At 51.4% G+C, this 20,664-nt stretch overlaps 6 protein-coding genes across 6 annotated transcripts; 2 read left to right on the top strand and 4 right to left on the bottom strand.

Annotated features, from left to right (window-relative positions):
• Window positions 1-11: 11 nt before the first annotated feature.
• LOC128271827 (AP-3 complex subunit beta-2) lies at window positions 12-3,968 on the bottom strand. Its single transcript, XM_053009481.1, has 4 exons — window positions 3,844-3,968; window positions 3,089-3,746; window positions 2,413-3,028; window positions 12-2,332 (listed from the first exon to the last, which is right to left on the bottom strand). The coding sequence occupies exons 1-4, from the start codon at window positions 3,966-3,968 to the stop codon at window positions 234-236; spliced, it is 3,498 nt and encodes a 1,165-aa protein (XP_052865441.1). The 3' UTR covers window positions 12-233.
• A 383-nt stretch (window positions 3,969-4,351) lies between these two features.
• Window positions 4,352-5,172, top strand: LOC128269934 (uncharacterized). Its single transcript, XM_053007337.1, has 2 exons — window positions 4,352-4,521; window positions 4,589-5,172. Exons 1-2 carry the CDS (start codon window positions 4,362-4,364, stop codon window positions 5,170-5,172), a joined length of 744 nt encoding a protein of 247 aa, XP_052863297.1. The 5' UTR covers window positions 4,352-4,361.
• A 1-nt stretch (window position 5,173) lies between these two features.
• On the bottom strand, window positions 5,174-8,898 carry LOC128272924 (integrator complex subunit 2). Its single transcript, XM_053010811.1, has 3 exons — window positions 8,618-8,898; window positions 5,714-8,562; window positions 5,174-5,643 (listed from the first exon to the last, which is right to left on the bottom strand). The coding sequence occupies exons 1-3, from the start codon at window positions 8,896-8,898 to the stop codon at window positions 5,324-5,326; spliced, it is 3,450 nt and encodes a 1,149-aa protein (XP_052866771.1). The 3' UTR covers window positions 5,174-5,323.
• Window positions 8,899-10,025: 1,127 nt separating this feature from the next.
• Window positions 10,026-11,101, top strand: LOC128269932 (uncharacterized). The gene is made up of 2 exons (XM_053007336.1): window positions 10,026-10,073; window positions 10,136-11,101. Exons 1-2 carry the CDS (start codon window positions 10,026-10,028, stop codon window positions 11,099-11,101), a joined length of 1,014 nt encoding a protein of 337 aa, XP_052863296.1.
• A 93-nt stretch (window positions 11,102-11,194) lies between these two features.
• On the bottom strand, window positions 11,195-13,996 carry LOC128269931 (uncharacterized). Its single transcript, XM_053007335.1, has 6 exons — window positions 13,897-13,996; window positions 12,176-12,403; window positions 11,904-12,101; window positions 11,553-11,839; window positions 11,331-11,478; window positions 11,195-11,265 (listed from the first exon to the last, which is right to left on the bottom strand). The coding sequence occupies exons 1-6, from the start codon at window positions 13,994-13,996 to the stop codon at window positions 11,195-11,197; spliced, it is 1,032 nt and encodes a 343-aa protein (XP_052863295.1).
• A 4,033-nt stretch (window positions 13,997-18,029) lies between these two features.
• On the bottom strand, window positions 18,030-20,426 carry LOC128273798 (uncharacterized). Its single transcript, XM_053011838.1, has 5 exons — window positions 20,111-20,426; window positions 19,799-20,042; window positions 19,537-19,718; window positions 18,774-18,915; window positions 18,030-18,687 (listed from the first exon to the last, which is right to left on the bottom strand). The coding sequence occupies exons 1-5, from the start codon at window positions 20,424-20,426 to the stop codon at window positions 18,030-18,032; spliced, it is 1,542 nt and encodes a 513-aa protein (XP_052867798.1).
• Window positions 20,427-20,664: the final 238 nt, after the last annotated feature.

Raw genomic sequence — 20,664 nt, 5'->3', positions numbered from 1 at the left:
ACCGGACTTCATTGGCGCATTGCAGAGCTCTATACTTTGCAGAGTGAGGCGGAATGCTTTTGATTGAGTATTTTGCCTACCGAAGCGTCGCAAAGTGAATTTCTTTCAATTTCAAGAAACGTTGCATTCTAACATTCATAAAATCTGCCAACTGCAAGCGAGTCGTTACGTTCTAACAGGGATAGCAATAATAATTAATGCGATTGCATGTTCCGGCAGTTCTGTGGTCTATCCTATTTCTTCAGCACTGCTTTAAGCTCGTTCAGCAGCATTGACCCAACAACCAGCTTTTCACAGTTGACCGTGAGCGTACATTCTGCCGTTTCGGGCGCTCCTTTTGGCTCCAGCACAATCAGCACCAAACTTTTCGAGCTCATCGTTTGACCGGCAAAAAGACACCGCTGGCAAGCCGGGTCGTCAGCATTGGTTCCACCCACCGCAACACTCGCAACATTGCACACCTCAAACACTGCCCGGTGTAGAGTTTTGTCCACTGGCGATAACCTCGGGGGCAACTGCACGGTACAGCAGTGTTCGGTCATACCACGCAGTTTGTTTCGCTCGGCATCGAAAGTAGCCCCGCTGAGCGCCACCGATCGTACCATCTCACCGATCGGGGCCTTCATCGTTACCGGGCTCGTGCCGCTCCCCGACCGTATCTCGAACGGGACCGGCTGAGTGGAATCGTTAAAATCAACACCCAACATTCCCACTACCGATTGTCCCGGATTGAGCTGGCTAATTGGGGCGAAGTCATTCACGGCCACTCCGGCCGGAAGGTTCGCTTTGTTGCCCACCTCAATGTCCAGCAGCTCAACGTTGCCGTAGTTCGTGAAGGTCAGCTCCACCGAAACCATGCGCGACGAGTACAGATGGGGTGACCGAACGAACCGATACTCGAGGCCGAGCCCAAACCCATTCACTTTGTTCAGCAACTCGTGCTTCTTGCTGGAAATGAAGCTCGGTCCGACCAGTTCGATGCCCGGTCCGGAGCTACCTGCCGCCGGCACCAAGCCGGCCGCAGCCATTGGCGTGAGAAAGCCGCCCAGCGAAGGTGTCATCACGGGTCCGATCGGAGGAATGTCGTCGAGATCGAGCAGTAGATCCAGATTGCTCTTAGCCGGTGGTGCCGTTGTCGTTGACTTTTGCTTCGATTTCGTACCCTTCTGTACCGGTTGTTGCTTAGCCGGAGCTTTGGACGGAGTTTTCTTAGCGGAAGACGATTCCGAAGTGGATGAACCGGAAGACGACGACTCGTCGCTGTCGCTGCTATCGCTTTCGCTGTCCTCCGTGGAGCTTTCCTGTTTCGATTGGCTAGTGCCTTCGACTTCGTTATAAGCGTTCTGAGCGAACCGTGGCTCGGTGGAGCTTCGGTGCTTTGTTTTCGCGTGCGAGTGCTTTGCGCGAGCTGCCCCAGCTTCCGCACGTTCGTCTTCGCTGGCCGAGGCAGATTCGCCACTTCCACTGCCCTCGCTACCACTGCTGGTACCGGAGCCACTCGATGAGCCCGAACCCGAGGACGTAGATGATCCGGATCCCGAACCGGAGGAAGACGACGAACCAGGTGTGGAGGCACCTTCGGTGGTGGTGCTACTTCCTTCCTCCGAGCCGGAGTAGAAAGATTTCGATTTCTTCTTCCGCCGTTCACCGACTGCCCCGGATGTCGCGTTACCAGTGCCGGCTCGTCCTCCACGGCCACCCGATGAGAGATAGTCACCTCCCGTGCTCGGTGGCTCAACGTGTCTCACCGTGCTGTCCGGTGCTTCCTTCGGCCACGCAGGTAAATCCTGGTAACCGGTCGTGGGCATGTTCAGGTAATGCGACAACGAACCCAGCTGATAGTGACGTCGGCCGTGGTATTTGCTCTCCAACGTTGGAGCCGGTTTTTCGGCAAGGAAAATCTTCCGCCCCGCAGCCTGCAGTATCGATTGGCTCGATTGGCCGTTCGTCACGAGGAACGGCTTCAGGAATCGGGCACGATCGCGTATGTCGTAGTTGGGATCGTAGCGCGCGAGATTGTGAAGATGCTGACAGAGCAGAGCGGTTTGAGAGGGATTGGTAAGGTGCAACTTGACGGCCAGGTTTAGCACTTGCAGCTTCACGATGTCTTGCTCATCGATGAACGTTTTAACGAGCTTTCGCAGCACATCCGGTGCGATCTTCGGCACTTTTTCGTTGTATTCACCGATAAGCCACAGAATCGAAGCGCGCGCGGCCGGAACCTGAATGAAATCGAGCAGCTTTGCCATCTGCGAAATAATCTCAAAGTGTTCTTCCTTCTGCGTCTGTAGCAGCTTCTTGATCACGACCACACTCTCCGCCACGACGTACTCTGTGGAAGTTCAAAAACTCTGTTATTTAAAGTATTTTTGTCAATGCGGCAAACGACATCAAACGTTCGTTCGTTCTCACCGTCCTTGTTCGACAAAAGGTGCACCAAACCACTAAGGCAGGTGTCCGTAACGTCCGAGATGGACACCGCACACCGGCCAATGGCCTGTATCGTGGACGCCACAAACTCCTTGTCGTTGCTGCTGATGTACGTCTGAAACTCGCGCAGTATCACCGAAATGCTGGTGGCGGTCGCCAAATTCGTCATAATTTCCAGCTTCAGCAGCTTAATGTGCGTCTGGTCGCTGGTGCGCACAAAAAACGACTTCAGAAACGGCTCGAAGATCGACTTCCGCTCGATCGACATCGAAGCGATGCACGTCAGCACGACACTCTGCACTTCCTTGTAGCTTCGCAGCAAGCGGATCAGCGCCTTGGCAACGATCTCTACCTCGTTGCGGGGTGCGACGTGATGATAAAGCTGTGCCACGGCCATCACCACGGACGCATTGCGACTCTGGAGCAGTGGTTTCGTTTGCCGCAACAACATACGATGGTCCACGTCGAGGGTGTACGTTTTGCGGGGCGATCCGTCCGAGCTGGCACCCTTTCCCTTTTTGGCCCCTTCGGAAGCATCCGAATTTGAATCGTCCTCGTAGAACGGCTTGTTCTCTTCCTCCTCGTAATCGCACTGATCCTGGGGAAGAAACATACTACGGTTAATCCTGGTCACGGTGGCACAGCCGGAAGTTCTTACGTCTGCATTCGGATCCAAAAACTGCGTTCGGGCGTAGCGTGTCAGCATGTTGATGATCAGCACTTGGCCCCACTCGTCAACGTCGGCAAGCAGATTGCAGAGCTTGCGGTAGTTCTTGTGAATTAGCTCCGTTCGCTCCGGGCACACCTCCTCGAATGCCATCACCGCCGAGCCGACCACCAAGGTCGTTCTATCGGCCAGCAGCTTCTCGATCACCACCATCAGTTCCTCCTTCTGGTCCGGGTCTAGGTGGTACAGTTTCGGGATGGCGTGCGCCGCCGTCTTCCGCACGTACGGGCTCATGTCGGACGCCGAGTCACGGATGGCCAGCATCACGATCGGCACGATCACGATCACGCGTATACTAGACAGCACGCGCAACGCACTGGCCCGAATGAGCTGATTCGGATCCTTGAGTGCCCGCTGGAAGGTGGAGATCGACAACAGCGCCAGGTCCTGCTGTTCCTCGGCGTACCGCACCAGGTACACATAAACCAGCTTTTTCACCTCGATGTTTTTCGACACCACATTCTTGACGACCGCCGGAAAGAGGTCCGACGCGTCACGGCCCTTCGCAACCATCCCGATGATGCGTTTCATCGCCTCCAGCTTCAAGCTGTCCTTGTTGCTGTCGAGCATTTGTTTCAGATCATCGTGCCTGTAGAAAAGTAAGAGAAAGCGAGCAATCGTATCGAACCGTTTTATCTCGACGACCATCTGGAACAGTTCCGGTTCATCGGCATCGGCGCACTTACTTTTTGTAGTCCGCATGAAAAAATCCCCCCTCGTTGGCGTACTCTGCCACCTCGGTGCGCTCGTTGCCGTAGGCGGTCGAAGCCAGTGCACTGACGCCGATTGCGGCCGAACCAGATGAAAGCATTTTTGGGTCAGTCTTATTCTGATTATTCTATTAAATAGTCCTAATTCAAAGGAATTAAATATTCGAACCGGACTACTTCGATTGACTCAGAGTGTCAAAAGCAAACAACTTGCCAACAAAACATAACTCAAGGTTAGTAGAGTAGATGGTGTGCCAAATCGTTCAGCAATTCTACTCTTTTCGACTGACATGATAAAATTAGTTGGAAAATATTGAGAATATGATAATTCAATGCTGTTAAATGTTAAATAATTATTTGAATGCATTACTAAACTAATAGATACAAATACAAAACAACTGGTCAATCGAGGTGAATGAAGTGAGCCCCGTGTGTATGTTTTTGTAAATCTCGTCGGAGAAGATCGTCAAACCCGGCAAACGAACTTGTTGGTGATGCCCAATTCCGATAGTAGTGACGATGAGGTAGATTCCCGGCTGCTGCAGGCCGTAGATTCGTCCTTTTTAAATGAGGCCCTATATGAAAAGAAACCGATAACCGATCAGACAAAAGCTTGTAATAACCCACATGCTAACCGTGTTGTTGTCAACGAACGTAAGTAATTCCTTCCGGAGATCACTCAATTAATTAGGGTTAATTAACTGCTGTGTACCTCCCTCAGCCAGCAAGAAAGATGAACCAAAATCAAATCGCCACCTGGTTGAGGAGGAGTCCCCGTTCCAAAGCGACCTCACAGTGACGGAGTCGATGCAGAAGCACGTGGCCGGAAAGATGTCGAAACTTATCGAAACGATGGTCACTTTCGATGAAACGAGAGCGATAAATGGTGCACCAGCGCTCGTTTCGAATCCGGATAGTGGTACGGTGCGTCTTTTGTCCGGTTTCGATACGTACATCGATCTGCATCCCGTGGAAGCTCCATTGAATCGAAAACCGGTACAAGTACGCCGGCGACGGGTGGACGACGGGGAATCCGAACCTAACCGTCAACACAAACTTCAATCTGCAGTGTGTGAGCTGGAGTCGGTTGCAAAAGAACTGCAGCACTGGAAGCCACCAAAGCGACGCTCGACGGTATTCTATTACAAGCACACATCGAGAGGATTGTGCGAAGAAATCGCCCATAAGCCCGAGACTGAGTTCAGCGTACGACGGGCACAGAACGGTTGGGACGAAAGCCAGATTCGGTCGTACAAGAACAGAACAAAACAGAAAAAAGAGACTAAAAAAATTACTCGGAATTAAAATCGTTTGTATATTCCTATTCACTTCTAACCTTTACGCTAGCTACTTAGTGTCTGTGAAAAGAAAACAATCGTCACGCGTACATCCGAAGCTACACTACACATCCCGTCTGTACACGCTGTCCACGGCGTTTGTCTCGGATTACCGTCCACTACGTCTCCGAGTGAGAGTAAATTTTGGGGCTTAACACGGCCACATCGAGTAGTTTGCTGAAGGTTTCACGCACTTCATCCACCAGCTTTTCGGCGTATTGTAACCGTCTGCTTTGGGACCGCACCTTGCAGTCCTGCCCGACGAACAGTGAGGGCAGGGACGTGGAGCGGCCGAGGGCCGCCTGCGATTGTACTATTCGGCCGAGCTGCAGCAGAAACATGATACACTCGTCGAGCAGCGGAGGGAAGGCCTCGGCGAAGTGCACGATACAGGGCAACACGGCACGGAACATCTCGATGCGTGTGTCCCCGGAAAGAACTGTGTTGGTGGGGAAAAAAGCGGATGGGTTATCAAAACATGCCACATTAAGGATCCAATTCCAACCTACCTCCCAGTAGTGTCGTGAGCGTGTTCATGCAGAGTTTGGCGATGCTCAACGATTTCGGCAATGCGTACTGTAGCGATAGGTGCGACGCCAGATCGATAGCAAATATTTGTTTCTCCATCTCGGCCATGCTCAGCAGTTCCGGTATGAAGTCGAGACAGATGTGCATCGACGGGATGCCGCGCACGGTCATCGCCAGCAGTTCCCGTGGGTAGCCCTGGAAGTGGACCAGCTTTGCCAGCGACGGCTCCGCGATAAACACCTGATGGATGTACGAGCAAATGACGCCGCGTACCTCCCGTAGCGCCCACAAACGACCCTGTTTCGTGCGATCTTCCTCATTTTCTAGGCAAGCCTCGAGCAGTATCTGCACGGCGACACTCTCCTGTGACGCAATCAGTGCCAGCTTGAGCTCCTCGCGATCGTTGTCCGTTTTCACCTGATTGCCAATGTCGATCAGCGGTTTATCGAGCATGTGGCGTGCCAGTTGACTCCGGGATGCCGCCAAAATGGCCTGCAGAATACGTAGCACGATCGTGAGCGCGCTCGCGCTACGGAACACACGCTCGTCGCACCGCAGCACCTGCAGCGGATCGAGCAGAATGTTTTCCTGCGTGAGCGTGAAGTTTTTCGTCACATTATCCTCCGGCATGAGCGCATTGATCGACATGACCCACAACCGCCGGGGAAAGATCGTGTTCAGGTGCATCCAAACCTGCCGGTACAGTTCCTGCAGCAGCAGTGGTACGGTGTAGCTGAGCGTGTGCTTAAAGTACCGTATGAACGTCGGTGCCACCGGCCACAGATCGGTCGGTGATTTGCGCATCATCCGTCGCAGCAGTTTGATCGCTCGGGCCGGGTTTAGTTCCATCTCTTCGAACGCTTCGACGATCGCATGTTCGCTGATGTACGAACCCGTCGAACTGTCGCTAACCGGGAGCGTTTCTTCGTCGATCCAATCGTCCACGAGAGACAGGTGAGGGAAGTGGGTCACCAGCAGGCGCAACAGTGGACTGAAGAGTGCACTGTACTCTTGCTGGTTCTTTTGCGCCTGCTGCAGCAGGTACTTGATGGGCAGCTCGGACATGAACTCGTTACTGTAGCTCTTCACCTGCCGGCCGGTGGCGATGATTTGTGGCATGCTGGCCAACCGAACGTCCTCGTAGAGCAGCAGATAGTAGAGGAGCAGCAGCTGGGGCGTCAGATTCTGCTGTCGGGTTCCCGATTCACCGTCCACCTCCATCGGTGATGGCTGCGATGAGTGATGGTGATGATGGTGCTTCGATCCATCAGCTGGCGGCGTTGGTGACGATTGCACCGATCGCTCCTTGCCCCACAGACCGGTACCATTCTGAAACACCTGCTGTATCTCCTGCTCCGACAGGGCCTTGTGTGTGTGCTGCTCCTGCAGGCCCTTCTGGTTGGGCAGAATGATGGAACTGACGTACACTTCGATCAAGGCCGGAAGCACGGGATGCATCGGTGTGACCGAATTGCAGATTTGACGATAGATCCAGCTCTTGATCGGTACCTTGTGCTTGGAAAAGGCACGTGACTTCAGCAGCTGGTGGATACAGTGCACCGGCAGGTAGCCCGGAATTGTCGCGTTCAGATTCGGTGTCACCGGAACCTTGACGGCGTGGGCCGCTACGACCTGCTCGGTGAAGATTTCGTGCGTGAAGATGTGCTTGATGCGCGTCGTGGTGGTTGGTCGCAGTGAAAACTTCATGCCCAACGTCGAGCAGGCCAGCTCGCAGATGTGCGACAACTGGTTGCTGTGGAAGTGGATCGCCATCAGGAGGAGCATCTCGCCGAACGAGGCGGACACTTCGGAGACGCTCTCGAAGTACGCTTCCTCGCGGATCAGCCACTGGATCCATTCGTTCACCTTGTTATCCTGCGATTGGGGCGGAATGAGTGACGGACAGGCGATGAACATGCAAAGGCCCAACGACACGAACCGGATACCGGCCGGCGTTGGCGGTGGCTTGGACGTGATGAGCTGCATGAGTAGCTGGATTTCTTCGTCGAAAAATTTGATCCCCGAAATGCCGCGCAGCGCACAATACAGTCGCATGATGGCCGCCGCCTGTACAACCAACTCTTCCGGCAGTGAACCGTTCGGTGACTGCACGATGATACTTTGCAGCTGGCGCAGCAATTCTTCGCGCAACAGTATCAACACTTCGCCCTTGCGCTTCTGGTTGTTGCGGATGTACACCGCAAAGCTTGATCGTATGTTCTGATCGTTACCCAGCAGCAACCCGGAAACGAAGGCCACCAAGTTCTGGGGATCTTTTAGGCTCAGTTTGATCATCAGCGATGGCATTTTGACCGTCTCGACGCAAATCGTTCGCATCGAGAGCGCCTGGTTCGGGTTCATCTCGCTCAGCTCATATAGCGCGGACAGCTTTACTCGCCCTTCCGTCGTTTCTTCGTCACCGTTCGTTATGAGAGCCGTCACAACCTCACGGAAGCAATCGGGCATGTTGGCCACGATCCAGCACACCAGCTTGCACCCGTTGCGTACGTAGAGCAGTGTTTCGATCACTTCCTGCAGGTTCAGCAGCGATGGTAACTCGGCCAGCGCGATGCAGATAATGTCGGCAATCTCTTCGAGAAAGATTTCATTATCAAACAACTCGGACGGCCGGACGGTGGGTTCACTGGACGATGGTTTCTGCAGCAGGGCTTGTGTGGTTGGTTCGTTAAGCTGTGCCTGCAAATAGAACAGCTCCGACAGGACCACCCGAACCTTGTTCGTTTCATCGGCCCGCTCGAACCCCATCACAATGCCGTTGGGCAGACTGTGGAACTGGGCCGAATCCTGTGTGGTGTAGCCGATCTTTTGCCTGGAAAAACACAGGAGGTTAAAACGAGGCTACGGGAAGCGCCAGCGGAACGGACCGTATCTGCTGTTCCTTTTTCACGTCTATTTCCAGCTCGTGGTAGTTGACCTGGAGTAGAGACACAATGTTGTTGACTACCTCGATGCCGACTAGCAGCGACAGGATCTGCTTGCGTGCCTCCACCCAGCCCTTGGTGTTGTCCAGGGGCGAGAGCAAGCTCATGCGAACGAGGCACGGCAGCAGCGGCCGTATTTCCTGCGCGCTGCACGTTGCCAGCTGCGCTATGTCCAGGTTTTGCATAGCGTTGAACGCTTTCGCCGTGACCGGTGCGAAGTTCATCGTGTCCGGTCGATACGTGGCCTCTTAGCACAGCAATCCGCGCGAACCGCGCTAAAGAATTCGGTCGTATGTTGCCCAAACGTTGATTTCATCAACTCGTTTGCGTCGTTTTGGCTTTGACAGCTTGGCGTTTGACAGCTGGGGTTTGTTTGGCGGGGCTTCGTTACTCGTCTAGATCACTTTGGTTGGGCGCAATGATGAAATAATTTAAACCTGGTACACGTGTTCAGTTGCGTTAAGGAAAACCGTTCTTCAAAGAAATTTGTCACTGTTCATCAACTTCTTTCGAAGTATGATTAAATAACAGTTCAACACTCTGTTTCGGTTCTAGGCAAGTTTTCACACAGAAATATTATGAGTTCTCAAAAAGCATATGCACAAAGATTCTAAAATAAACCTGTTTCAAACGTGTTTCTCGACTCCTGATTGAAACCACATGGCCGCAATTAAAGCTATATTTGGAAACATCTTAAGAAAGTGTCCTTGAACTTTTAGCGCCAAACGATAATAAGATGTGCAAAACAGGTTACACATGAACTCATCATTCGCTTTCTGATCAAAGCGTAAAAAACAGTTCACAACTTGTAAGGAGAAAACAGTAGGAATGTATGTCGCGATCCTTCGTTCAACTGCAAAGAGTAGGTTAAAATACAAAATCAATTATCAAACAGCTATCGGTGGTAAACAACGGAACGTGTGTCACTGCTTCGTTCGATTATCTTCACCTTTACCTTGGGCCTGTATGTCACCGGCAGACGGATATGGCAAGGTTTCACGATCGCTGGTGCTACGCAATGGTGCCGCGTGCTGCGCGGTGCCACCTTCACCCTGAACGAGGCGGCGTGCAGTTCGAATAATTTCAACCGTCACGTACAGTTGCCACCATCATGCGTGTGCATATAAAGCAGCCGAAAGTGCTGGCGGTGGGAGGTACTCCCAAATGAACCTGCGATCGACTGGAGCTGCCAAAGCTCAACGATACTCGCAGCATTCCCAAACCGTTCGATAGCGGACGGCTCACTAAATCAGTTCGTGATTGTGCTGCATACGGCCAGGGAGTCTTCCAGCTGCGACAACAGCCAACAAGCGTTCCAAACGGTGTGCCGAAAGTGAAACTCATTGCCAGAATGGTGTCGGGATGTGCGAGCTTAACGGCGATGGTGATCCTATCAACGGTAGGCATTAGAAAACGCTTGTAATTCATAGTCTTCTAAAATCAGGAACGTTATCATTGCAGTTTTCCTTCGCATTGTGTAAACCATTTCTCGGAGAAATCCTTGCGAGAGCGATCGCTTCATCATCCAGCCCGGACGATCCGCAATCACACATTAGTGATTTCAGAAATACGTCCAAAATGGATGCAAATGCAGCGAAGCTCGTGCTGGCTGCTCTTAAGGACGTTCCCAACACAAACCGTACCCTTGTGGGTTCGAACGAAACGTTAACAGAAGACCGGAGTGCGGAAGGTGAGACAGAGTTTATTGCAGCACCAGTTCTGGGTGCAAACAACCCCTGGTTTGGGCAGTGGAACAGGACCGAAGTGCTGGCGCGAATTATTGACGAGTTTGTGAGGCCAGTGCAAAAGCGGATCATACTGGCCTTTCAAACGCTTGTCGCCAGCAACCGTTCGAAGGCAGCGAAACTGAAAGACCCCACCACACCGACGCAGGGTGCAGAAGAAGAGGGACAAGCGTTGCAGTCGCCACACGACAACGAAACGGATATCGTTGGATTTGAACTGGAATCGCTAGACGAGCACTCGCTTCCGCCGCTGATCGATCCAACCGTGAACGGAAGCACGCTGCTCAGCAAACTGCGCGCCAGGCGGCACATGATCCGGCGCCGTGTGTCCAAAGCACTCTCGTCCATCACGGGTCTACTGATACTGGCGGCCAACACCCAGCGAGAAACGAAGCCCCGTAGTAGACGATCGATTCCGAATGGCATCGATGATGAGGAACTGTCCGACGGTCTCGATCAGGTGGCCATTCCCGATTTGCCCAACGAGCTTTCGACGGGCTATGAAGATGATTCTGTTGCATTAGATGACGGGCCAAAACAACCACTGTTGGGAGAAAGTGCCGAAGCGGATGCACCTCGACGGAACGTGGAATCGATCGGCATATTCATGCTGGAAGTGTTTGGTTCAATCGCCGGATTCTCGTGGGGCGTATTTAAACAGATCCAATCGTTATTCTGGTGACACGCCGTTCGTGTTTCGTTTGTAAATAAGATTTATGTAAATACAAATATTTGTTACAACGTTCATAATTTAAGGGGCACGTTTATCACTCTATCACAATCCAAAGCGCAATGGCGGCACGACTTCCAGCGCCTGCGATATGGCACTGGACCGGTTGTCTAAATCTGGAAGAAGTAGGCTAGGTTACACCAAAAAGTTCACGGAGTATCGGTATCCGTTCAAACATTACCACTAATCATCTGCTTGGCTCTCGATACAACGTCCGACTTTTCGATGTCCTTTCGCTCCAGCAGCTCCGTCAGCACGTGACGCAGTTGATCCTTTGCGGTGAGGAAGTCCATCTCCGAGAGCTCCTTCAAAATGGCCTCAGAATAGCCCTGGAGAAATAATGAACAATTGGAAGACTCTCTAGTACCGATGAACCTGAAAGGATTGAATTAACCTAACCGACCTCGTAGTAGTTGTACATGGCTTTCTTGGCTTCGCGCTTCAGCAGATCGTACAGCACGAGCATATGGAGGTACGGCTTCGTTGGGGGGATTCGCTTCTTGCCACCCTTCTTGGTGCTCTGTTCCACCACCACTATGGCCACCGGGCCCCGGTAGCTGTCGTCGTAGATACGCCGGAACTCCTGTGCATTGTCGACAGGACGGAGCGCGAGTGGTTCGTACGGTTCGCGGTTAAAGGCCTGCAGTACCTCTAGCGGTAGTGGATCCAAAAACTTGAAATTTTCCACTCCTACAGAATTTCAAACCAAGTCCGATTAATTTTCTCTCAGTATCACTTTTGCACGGGATGTTACCGTTGTCCTGAATCTGATGGCGTTTCCTCTGCAGGAACCACTCGGCAAACGGTTTGTCGCTCCAGAGCAAGCTCTCGGTGCTAGGCTTGGGGCTATCCGTGGAACTCGTCTCCGTTGTTGTCACCGCTGGTGCTGCTGGCGATGGTGGAGGTTTCTCAGGACCGTAATAGCCAGGCTTGTGGGAGCTGGTAGGGAATGCTAATGCACACGCGATCGCGTTAAGTTCCGATCTTCTGCTATGCGTCTCCACAGATCGTACCAACCTGTGGAACTCGCTTGCGTCATAGGATACTCTGTGGTGGTTGTTGGCGGCCTGGCAGTTGTGGTCGACGGACGCCTCGTCGTGGTTGTGCTGACTTCAGTGTCAGAGCTCGGCGGCGGTGTCATCGTTGGTTCGTACTGTATCATTTCGATGCAATGGTGCAGAACTTGCATCGCCACCGGAATATAATTATCGACCAGCAGAGGGCCTCGGGCAGCCAGTTTTTCCAGTTCTTCATCTTGCGAGTCATCGGACGCGGATCGGACCTTTTATCGGAAACCACCAAGACGTGCACGTGTTTGAAGGCGAGAAGCATTAGCACTTTTGAAAAAGACTGTTTTGTGACCGAATATCTTCAACAAACTTTAATCAAACACCTTGCGATGTTAGGTACAATTTAATTTAATTTAAGAGATTAACTTGACGCACTCACGGTTCTTAAACCGTTCACAGATAAGCCATCGAACAGCAAACATCTTTCCAAACTCCAGACTCACTTGAACTTCACTGGACTCACTTACCGGAGGCAGCAAAGAAGTGCAAAACAGAACGCACGAGGCGAGCGGAACTAACTTGGACATTGGTCGCCACATTTCGCGTGTGTTGTCGGTCCGCCGTCTGGATGGGCACTGATTCCGATACGTCACCTGCGCGCCCGCGATATACGATCATGCCGCGCCCGAGGAGGCGCCCGCTTTTGCCCGACTATGCCAATTCCAATCTCTTTTCTCGTTCGCCTCGTCCCATGCTTCTTAGCCAGGACAAAAAATGAACAGTTGGCACGATCGGGCGACGAAAAGCGCGAGGGGCTCCATTCCCCTCGCCCAACATTAGGTGGCTCGGTCGGCAGTGTGGGGAGGGGCCCCCCATGGACTTGTTTGGTCGCCGTCCCGTCCCCCTCGCTCCCGGCTGCTCCATTATTTGCATTAAAGGCCGCGCTGTCGCCGGATTCGAATCGGATCGGACCGTCGCCGCCGCCGGATGGCCGTTTGTGTGCGAACGTTAGAAGCGTTCCCTGCTTGGCGCAGCACACGTACCGCACGCGGTCTTGTCACTTTCTCTATCGAGAGTGACACCGCGCGGATACAGCGAAGATTGGACGCGAAACAGATAAAGCAAGAGGGAAAGACTCACGCGAAGACGTAGAATCAACGAAAGCACTAAAAATGGAATTCTACAAACAAACATTTGCACAACGCGCGCACGTTGCAAGGAGTTGGAGCAAACTGACCCGCATCCCGTGCCCGAACCGATCGGCAATATAAGGTTTGCACATTAAAAAGGTGTTAAGTGTGTGGCAATGTTCATGTCGATTCGGTCATCGGGATGCATTTTATTCAATTGTTTGTTTTATTTGCAGTTTAACATGAGATGAGACTCAACCGAAGCACGTGTCTGTCGCGTACGATTTCGGCTCGCTCGGCTCTTGCTCCGGAAATATATAAAAATTAATACAACCAAGTGTTACATTTAATACCGTGAGCTAACTCGACTCACAATATAACTGCTCAATGTTGCTTTACTACTACTAACCTTAACTCCAGCGAGGACTGGCAACTGTTCAGCGCACGAACGTTAGTTTCTGTTTGTTTTTGGCAAACATTGTTGATTCCGTTTTGAGCATCCCGTCCCGGTCCGTTAAAATCGTATTAACCTTTTCCGGGCGCGTCGCGGTATCGTCTGTTTGACATTTACGGGGATCAACCCACAAATTCCACAAAACCTACTCACTTTCCAGTCGGACAGGTAGCGTGGCGGCAAACTGGACGATGTTCGCCAACGGCCCAAAGGAGGCCATTGGACTCTTTCGCTCCATGAGGTTATTTAACATGGGGCCAATTTTAACGCTCTGTGGCCACTAAAAATCGGAATGATTCAGAATTATGAAAATTGAATGCCGCTTCGTTTCGGACCGCTGAGCAGAGTGTGCCCAAGAGTGGCATTGAACTTGACCAGCAGCAGAAGGTCAAACAGGATGCAATGATCGATGCTTTGCAGCATATCATCGAATGATTGATCACCGTTCACACCGTTCGGCTCGAAACCGGAACGGCAAAAGAAACGTCGTGCGTGCAAATGGAAAGTGTGGACTGCAGTCGGTCGGACCGGTGGGAAATGCATTTGCCAACATGCAGCTTGCACACTCGAGAAACGTACCGCAGAAAGGCGATCGTGTGAAACGATTGAGGTGAGAGTAGAAAATAGTTAATTCACACTCAGCGCCAACGTTTAGGATCAATATTGGAGCAGATCAGGACTGACTGAAGGAGGACACACCCCGATGAAGTGGTCAACATGAGGAACACAAGAAACATGTCGTAACGGATCGGAGTGCAACGGGCAAAAAATAGCCACCATAAATATTCGCGGCCGCCGACTCGCGCGCCAAAACTGCAACCATCGTGCCCTTAATCGCTTGGCGTACGATTGACCCTCCCGGGAAACCTGTTTTGTTTACAATCAACATTCCAGCGACGTAAAAATACGGGCCCCGAAAAAACAACGGGCGACTGGTGAAATGCGACTCCATTTCGGTCCGATTCCGGTCGGCTATGGTAATGACCCAAACAGACGCGAACCGTGCTCCAGATGTTGAGATCGTCAACAGGTACTGCAATGCAAGGTGCTGGCTGTTTAGATGGATAAGAGCAATATGCTCGTGATCAGGGAGGACACGAAACGCACACCATTAAAATAATTATTTATATAATTTTTATTACATCAACGATCGATCATCGATAAGAGGGCGAGACGATGATGCTCTTATGAGTAGATTTGTATGTACCGCCGTTTTTTTGTTTCGCTTTCTTATGCCTTTTTGATAATTAATCTACTTGTGGTTGTCACCCAATTTTCCGCTTCCACTGGAATGATAGTTCTATACGATGAACAAGGAGGAGACATTATGTTGTTATATACGGGGTTTAGGTATCTCGCCTTCCGAGCGTCTTCTGTTTGTTTGTTCATTTTCAAATCCCTTAGACAATTATCAATGTTTATGAGTCAATTTAATTCCATCAGAATTACGTTCAAAGTGTCTGTAGTTTATCACATTATGTTCATTGATTTTAGTTTCTGGTTTTTATTATTTATAACGGGACTTAAGTTAGATTTGTTTCTCGGTCTCGGCCATCACCGAAACCCCAAAATCACTGCCAACGTTTGCTGCAACGCCATCATTTTGCTGCACAATTGGCCTCGAGCGGGCATATTTGTTTGCCTACGGAGTGGAATTATTTTATGTGTCGTTTAATGATCCGTTGATCACCCTTCGAATTTACTTCCTGATTTGATGATGACGAATTTTGATATGAAAATCTAACCAACACAAGTCGATTTATTATATATTTTCAAATCAAATAACACTGACTATCTTACACTGTAGCTAACTGAGGGTTAACTGTAAGATGATTTCAAAACACGGTTAGTGTTACAAATCTATCCGGCAGCAGCGAGCGTCGATTCCCCGATGATCCGAACAGCATTCATCAAATACAATCTTTTTTCTACAACGACACGCCCAGCGTTGCTCTCGTACACTGTTTGACTAACATTATACGACCATGTTCAATATATTATTTAAGTAAAAGTTTACGTAATTTTCTTTACTTTATTTTTCATCCGAATTTTCATTCATTTCCTCAATATTAATGCTGCAACAATCAATTTCCTCCATAAGAGGTTTCATGCCGAATAGTTTGGTGACAGAAAACCGAAGAATCCATCATCCACTTTGCACTATTCGGATGCCGAATATTTGGTCGATAAGTAGTACTATACAACACTCTCATTTCAAGTTCCCGCTCTCAACACGTACGTATGTTAAAAGTAATCGACAGTGAAACAATTATAAAAGCCATCCGCCCGGGAATGAGGAACGACGAACGCGTTTAGTGGACAACAACGGATAAACGTTGATTCAAACTCTTCTTTTTGTACATCCCAATCACCACCACAACATGATTGATTCGTATTATTAGTTCGTACCCGATTAGGTTTGTTGCTTATGCTCCTCGTTTGCTGCTACCTTGCGTTCGTTTGTAGGAATCGATTAGTAATGCTTTCTCTCCGCGCGCTTGTTGCTCTCGCAACTTCTGTTCGCTTTCCAACGAACGATTAATGGTATGATATTTGCATATTTATTTGGTACTTCGATTCGCTTTTGCATAAATTTATGATAGACTTTTGCGCAGTCCGTCAACGCCAACGAAACAGTCGCTTCGATGTTACGTAGCGGCCAATCTTCTGGCAAACATACTTTCGTAAGAACATTCCCGTAACGGAAGACAAACTTGCTTGTCAAACATTCGTTGTAACGCTGAAGGAGGATGTGGAGTTTTAGTTCACCGATCAACTACAATTATCTTGTTTTCCAGTCGTAGAAATTGGATTCGATTTAGTTAATTGCGGTTCGTGGCGTGGCCGAAGAAACCCCTACCTCTACCTGTATTCGTTCGGAAGAGAAGCTCACATCACAATTGAGACAGAGGACGACAAGAGACCGAACCTAGCCGTTCCGGGGCTTACATCGCTGGACACTCTTCCGACTCCTGTTCCGACTCTTCCGGCAGCGTGTACACGCTTGTGTTGAGATTGGACGACAACATCGTCGGGCTGATGCCACCGGACGGCGCGGCCAGTATGGGTTGACCTCCACCGCCGCCACCGCTACTGGTACCACCGGCATCTGGGTGCGTTAGGCTTCGGTCCATCAGTTCGGCCGGTATGGCGTTTGGGTTGGGACCGTTTGGGGCCATCGTGATGATGGGTATCAGCTCGTGGACTGGGTGGTGCACCGCGTGGCAGTCATGCTGGATGTGCAGCTGACCCAAGTCCGGCTCCTGCGTGAAGATTACTGACGTCGGAGTACCTGTTGGATTGCGACACGGTGTTATTATCGGTTGGCTGATCGATAAGGCGATTGAACTAAAACTGGCGCAAAAAGCATCGATGAGGCGTAGGGCTCTCTCTCACTCTCTACAGCGTTCGTCTTCCGCTTGCCGGTTTTTCTAATTAACGCCATCGTTCCCTCCGAAGCAATTAATCGAATTATTTACTTCGTGTCTCATGGTGGTTGGTTGTTTCGGTCCTGCAAACATGGTCCATGCTACGCAGTTCCTGCTTGCCAGTGAACTTGTGTCTTTGATTGGTCCGTGATTGAATTAGGGGACCATTTTCAATTTGGTTTTCGCCGGGGGGCAAAAGATCGCATGATCCCTCATGTAGGAAACGGCGAAATATTGATGGAATCCGGGACTGCCGAAAATTCAGAAGGTAGCAGATATCGATGTAAATTGAATTACCATAGTTAGCATAACGCACCCCGACACAGTGACAGGCCTAACGAGTTTTGTACTATTTTGAACACATCTAAGTAGTCTTTTTGCAGCAATTTTTCAGAATTCCCATATAAACTCAAACAAATAAAAATTTTCGACACAGTTAACAGTACTTCGAATAACAAATAGTCTCAGAGTTACGTGTTGCTAAGGTTGCAGTTGCTGTAGAACTAAACGCAAATTTACAAGGATTGCTAGGATCGCATTTAAAATCTGGACTTTGCGTATCGCCAACACTCCTGGTTCAATTCGACCTGCCTTCAGCAAGTGCCCCCTTTGTCTTTTTCCAGGTATAATGATCCGCTGGAAGCTCTTTGTCGTACGTACAACAATTTCGCGTCACTTCTTTCCTTTAAGATTTCGTGATTAGTTGCACTGTTAGTTCTAGGTTATAGGTGTAACTTGGCAATCAAGCGTTAACTAAGGTTAAGAAAATAAGGCACAACACTGTAAGCTTCGCTCACCGGTTATCAACGTTTCCTCGGTGGGATTGCGCTGGTAGAGGTTGGTGTTCTTCTCGTAGCGTCAGGAAGCGAGAAACCGCCGCTGCTCGTTGTGGTTCCGGATCTCCTTCTGCATCTCGACCATGTGCCGCAACCGGTGCAGGATCTCGTCGTGCAGCACGTTGAAGCACATGGCCGTCAGCGCCATGCCGGCCATGATGTAGCCGGCGCAGAACCACGTGGTGGCGGGCGATTCGCGCCGTGCGCCCGGTGCCAGCGCCCCGAACCCGATCGTCGACAGGGCCATGAAGCAGAAATACACTCCGTCCGACAGGGGCAGCGACTCGAGGCGGAACAGTGTCAGCGCTCCGATCACGATGTAGACCGACATCATAGCCACGCACAGCAGTATTGGCGCGAGGATGCTGAGCCCGTGCATGGAGGTTCGCGAGTCGCTGTCGTTGCTTCCGCTGGTGGAGTCCATGTCGGGCGGTACTCCCGCTGCGGCCGCCAACATGGTGAGCTGCTTCTCGGGCGAGTTCACACTGGTCTGGAGCGAGCCGGAGCGCACGTAGTACGGCTCCTGGCCGGTCAGGGCGAGATGATGTTGCTGCTGCTGCTGCTGCTGGTGGAGCTCCATCTGCTGGCGTTTGCGCTTCATACGCTTCTCCTTCTCCTCCATGCGCTTCTCGTCGTAGCAGCAGTAGCCACAGTTGGAGCACAGACAGCAGCACAGCACCCTGAACAGGACCGGTAAGAAGAGCAAAAAGTCATATTGCAATCAGTACGTTGGAACCGAGGATGGGGCGACCACTTCATAACTTACCGTGAAAACACTCCACGGGCCACTTTCGCCAACATTCCGCCGGTGCTGGATAGGTAGACTAATGTCAATGGAATGCCGAGCACGGCGTACGCCAGGGTTATCATTCTGCCGAGCACGGTCCGCGGAGCTACGCTCCCGTATCCTGGAAGGTGAATAGGACGACAAGAGAATGGACGTCTGTATCGCGTCTCGTAAACCAGCGCGTCCGCCCGAGCCGAGCTGCTAATGGACTTGCTCCCAGACAGTGGATGGAACCCCAGAACCCCGCGTAAGAAATGCTCCGAACGTGACCGACCGCCGGAACACGTGGTGCCCGTTCCGGAGGCTTCAACAAAATTAAGGCACGTGAGCGCCACCTATCTACCTGCGCGGTGCAAATCGCCTGTAGACGAATTACTTGAAGGCTCTGCCTACACTCAACCCCCAATTGGCACATTGCCGCCAAAACATTAAAGAAACTTACCCACACGGCACAACCTGAGCCCCCGAAAACGATCCCTCAATACCTCAAAAATGACGCCTCCCGAAGGGTAGCGAAGTTAATTGCATTTATCACTTTACTCATCGTACCGTAAGTGGCCATTAGTGGCGGCGATACCCGAAATAAGAAACCCGGACCGACCTGCACTGCGGCGCACCGTTCGAGCCAAATGGCAGAAAACACTTAGCAAGCCAGCAAGTGGACCTCAACCAAGGACCTCAGCTCGGATTTAACGGGGGTCTGGTGCTCTGGGCAATAAAGGACGCCTGATTCGAAGCCTACCGATGGTGGTTAAGATGGTCAGCGAATAGAGGAAGGCCCTCGCGAACGTCCAGTTATTGTCCGGACCGTGGTCGTGGTGGGTTCCGGCCGGCCCAACGGCACCGTGCTGCATCTGCGTCATCTCCTCCAGCAACCGATTGACGAACTGTTCCTGGAACCGGGCAATCTCCATCGACGCCAGTCTGCGGAAACAAGAACCAAGTCCGCCCATTGCTTGAAACTATCAACGCACCAAAGGACCCATTCCCGGTCCCGTTACTACCTGGTCCAGTTCTCGCGGTACAGAATGTTCAGTGACACCGTGATGTCCCATATGTTCTCGACCGTCCGCTGGCGGGCCTCGACCGCTTCCAGCAGAATGAGCTGCGGAAAGGTCAGGTTGGCCGTATCGGGGCGACCGACGTGCTGGCTGACCGGTAGCTGCTTCTGGTTGCGGTTCGTGGACGCCAGCGTGCGCTGCTGCATCTGCGAGGCGCCTCCTTCGATCGCTAGGAAAATGAAGGACCCTGCGAAGCAAACCGTGCTCGTTCATGGCCTACCGGGAGCTCCACACGCCCTACCCTACCCTGCTTACCCAGGAGCGTGTATGCGAGCAGCAGCGTACAGATGCCCATGTTGGTGAGCAGGGCAGCCCAAAAGGTGGAACTTCCACGGCCACCGCAACAGGAACAACACCGGGAGGCCCCACCACCGGGCCCAGCCTCCTTGCTGTGGACGGTGGTGGTGCCATGCTTGGTCATCGTCGTCTGAGTGCCCCCCTTCAGGACGGTGCTGGTTTCGCTGGTCCGGTGCACCGGTCCCCCTTTCGCGCCCTTCATCGTGGCCGACTTCATCAACGGGACGTACGTGTCGTAACGGTAGTGGTGATCCGGGCAGTCCTTTTCGTTCATCGTTGCCGCGCAGTCCAAACACTATTTCATTTCAATGTTTATTTTTTCTTTGGCAGTGACGACGATTTTCACTAATGCACCGCGCTGCACTTTATCCGCGACCCCCTCCACACTGTTCCACTGTTTGCACCGCCAACCTCATTGGGTTGCAATTATGGGCCAAATAAATGTGCTCGAAAACTTTATCTCCTCGCGACCGAGGGGATGTTTCTAATGACGAGAAAAAGGGTGGCTTTCA

Source organism: Anopheles cruzii, chromosome 3, assembly GCF_943734635.1.
Source record: "Anopheles cruzii chromosome 3, idAnoCruzAS_RS32_06, whole genome shotgun sequence".
Classification (NCBI taxonomy): domain Eukaryota; kingdom Metazoa; phylum Arthropoda; class Insecta; order Diptera; family Culicidae; genus Anopheles; species Anopheles cruzii.
The sequence above is the reverse complement of the archived record's forward strand: the minus strand, read 5'-3'. Positions and strand labels throughout refer to the sequence as shown.